The 3,301-nt window shown below is 39.3% G+C and overlaps 1 protein-coding gene across 1 annotated transcript; it reads left to right on the top strand.

Annotated features, from left to right (window-relative positions):
* Nucleotides 1-435: 435 nt before the first annotated feature.
* Nucleotides 436-1,730, top strand: LOC140037885 (uncharacterized). The gene is made up of 2 exons (XM_072083042.1): nt 436-1,465; nt 1,702-1,730. The coding sequence occupies exons 1-2, from the start codon at nt 436-438 to the stop codon at nt 1,728-1,730; spliced, it is 1,059 nt and encodes a 352-aa protein (XP_071939143.1).
* Nucleotides 1,731-3,301: the final 1,571 nt, after the last annotated feature.

The raw sequence follows: 3,301 nt of genomic DNA, 5'->3' as shown, positions 1-3,301 counted from the left end.
TAGTTGCATACAATCTGCCCGTATTTGCTTCTTGGTAATTGTTAAGAGAATATAAGTATTCTTGTAGATAATAAATTAGTAAGGGTATTTTTGTAAATAGTTTATTAGGGTTGTACTCCTATAAATACTAGTTGGTCACTCATAATATGGTGACTAGATGTTTTCCTCCCAAGATACCTGTTGACATGGTATCAGAGCAAAAGTCCTAGGGTTAGGGTTAAACATCTAGCAAAAGTTTTGGTCATCGCGACTGTTCACGCGACACTGTTCACGGGGGCGCCGTTACTGTTCACGGCACTGTTCACGAGACGCCGTTACTGTTCTCGGCACTGTTCACGCGCGGTTCAGTTTTGACCCTTCGTTTGGTTTGGAGTGCTATTCGTTATGGTTGAAAGTCTATCAAAAGGTATTGTAACGTCTACTAATATTATGCCAATGGTGATGCCTCAAATCACAAATTGGAAGTTGAATGACACTAATTATCAACAGTGGTCAAAAGCCGTTAAGATTTATCTGACAGGCTTAGGAAAGCAACGATATCTCACAGATGACTCTCCTACGGAGGACAACAAGAAACTAATGTGGATTCAAGAGGATGCCCAAATTCTTGGAGCAATATGGAATTCTATGGAGCCACGAATTGCTTACATGTGTTCTCATTGTGAGACAACAAAAGAAGTTTGGGATTATGTCCGGTTATTATACTGTAGTAATCTTTCACGGATGTATGATATTTCTTTGGAGTATTTTCAGTTGCAACAAGAAAACAAGACAGTAATTGAATACGTTGCTGATCTTAAGCGAGTTTCAGAAGAATTAAATGCCGTAATGCCTCTCTCAAGTGATATTACAGTTATGCAGAGGCAAAGAGAACAAATGCTTGTGCTCAAATTCTTGGCCGGTCTCAAGCCAGAATTTGAACCAATCAAATCTCAAATTTTAGCAGGTGAACAATTACCATCTTTTGCAGAGGCGTATGCTCGGGTCTTACGTTCTGCATCTAAGAACACTACACATGGTGATGGTGCAAAAATTAATGACAAATCTGCTTTAGTTGCTAACAATGGTCGGATAGAGCAACTCAACTTGGGACGTGGCTCTCGTGGAGGAAGAAGTAGAGGAGGTCGTGGGGGTCGTGGAGGTCGAGGCACCCGTGAGTGCACTCATTGTGGTTTGAAGAATCACACTCATGATACTTGTTGGGATTTACATGGAAAACCACCTCGGTTTGCTAATGCGGTTACCATTGACCAAGCTGAATCAAGTTCTTCAGCACAAGGGTCCCAGAAAACTTTTACCATATCCGAGGAAGATTATGTCAAATTTCTGCAGTACCAAACTGCAAATCAAGCATCTCTTCCCTCTGCTTCTTTAGCACAAAAAGGTAATGCTATGGCTTGTCTCTCCACTTCCAAAAATTTTGACACATGGATCATTGATTCCGGAGCTACTGATCATATGTCAGGTACCTCTAGAAATTTTTCTAATTTTCAAGAGTCTACTTCCTTCCCTCATGTTACTTTAGCTGATGGATCTACAACTAAAGTTAAAGGACTAGGCACTGTAGAAATTAACCCATCTCTTCCGCTGCCTTCTGTTCTTTACGTACCAAATTTGCCTTTTAATCTAATGTCCGTTAGTAAGCTTACCAAATTTCTACAGTGTTCAGTTATTTTTTCTCCTGATTTTGTTGTTATTCAGGATTTGAAGACAAAGAGGACGATTGGTGAAGGACGCGAGCATAATGGTCTTTATTTTCTCAACTCTAATGGTCCGATTGCATGTCCTGCTACTGTTTCTCCTCTTGAAATTCACTGTCGTTTGGGTCATCCGTCTCTACAAAATTTGAAGAAGTTGGTTCCTACCTTGAGTCAGTTGTCTTCATTAGAATGTGAGTCTTGTCAATTAGGAAAGCATCATCGTGTTTCTTTTGCCCCTAGGGTTAATAAACGGGTTTCGGAACCCTTTTTGTTAGTTCATTCTGATGTTTGGGGTCCTAGTCGAGTCACTTCAAAGTTAGGTTTTAAATATTTTGTAATCTTTGTTGATGATTTTTCAAGAGTTACATGGCTTTATTTAATGAAAGATCGTTCAGAACTATATTCCATTTTTTGTGCATTTGTTACAGAAATAAAGAATCAATTTGGTGTATCTGTACGTATACTTCGCAGTGATAATGCGAAAGAATATTTTTCTACTCCTTTTAATACCTTCATGACTAAGTCCGGTATTATTCATCAGTCCTCTTGTCCTCACACTCCACAACAGAATGGAGTTGCTGAAAGAAAGATTGGACACTTAATCGAGGTTGCTCGGACACTTATGTTGCACATGAATGTGTCCAAACAATTTTGGAGTGATGCAGTTCTAACTGCATGTTATTTAATTAATCGCATGTCATATACTATTCTTGGAGGCCAATTACCTCACTCCATTCTTTTTCCTCATGAACCTGTGTTTAAATTGCCTCCTCGTATTTTTGGATGTGTGTGCTTTGTTCATCAGCTTGCTCCCGGGGTGGATAAATTAGATTCTCGTGCTATTAAGTGTATTTTCTTAGGATACGCACGAGCGCAAAAAGGGTATAGATGTTACAGTCCAGTTTTAAATCGATTTTTTACTTGTGCTGATGTTTCTTTCTTTGAATCCACTCCATATTTTCTCAAACAAAGTATGTCTTGTGAGTTAGACCAGTGTCACTCTTTTTTCTCTCCTGTTTTACCAGTCCCTTCCCCTTTATTACCTGAGTTATCTAATCTACCAGATTCCATAGCTCGATTATCTCGTCCTCATCTTCAAGTTTACTCTCGTCGTTCCATGGTTGAGAAAGTTCCTGATATGCCACGCACTTCACCAATTAACTCTCACTCTTCAAATCCAGGTATGACGCCCTCCTCTGAGTTAGATCTTCCTATTGCTTTACGCAAAGGTAAGAGACATTGTACTTCTCATCCTATTTCTAATTTTGTTTTTTATTCTCATCTCTCTATGTCATATTCTTCTTTTGTTGCTTCCCTTGATTCTATCTCCATTCCTAAGTCTATTACCTATGCTCTTAATCATCCTGGTTGGAGATTAGCCATGCAAGAAGAGATGTCTGCTTTGGAACAAAATGGTACTTGGGATCTTGTCCCTCGTCCTTCAGGTAAGCCTGTTGTTGGTTGTAAATGGGTGTACACTATAAAAGTGCAGCCTAATGGTTCTATTGATAGATTAAAGGCTCGTCTGGTAGCTAGAGGATTTACTCAGGTGTATGGAGTGGACTACTTAGAAACATTTTCTCCTGTTGCAAAGATTACCT

The sequence above is a fragment of the Coffea arabica genome, chromosome 3c (genome assembly GCF_036785885.1).
Source record: "Coffea arabica cultivar ET-39 chromosome 3c, Coffea Arabica ET-39 HiFi, whole genome shotgun sequence".
Taxonomy (NCBI): domain Eukaryota; kingdom Viridiplantae; phylum Streptophyta; class Magnoliopsida; order Gentianales; family Rubiaceae; genus Coffea; species Coffea arabica.
This window is presented reverse-complemented; position numbering and strand designations above follow the sequence as displayed.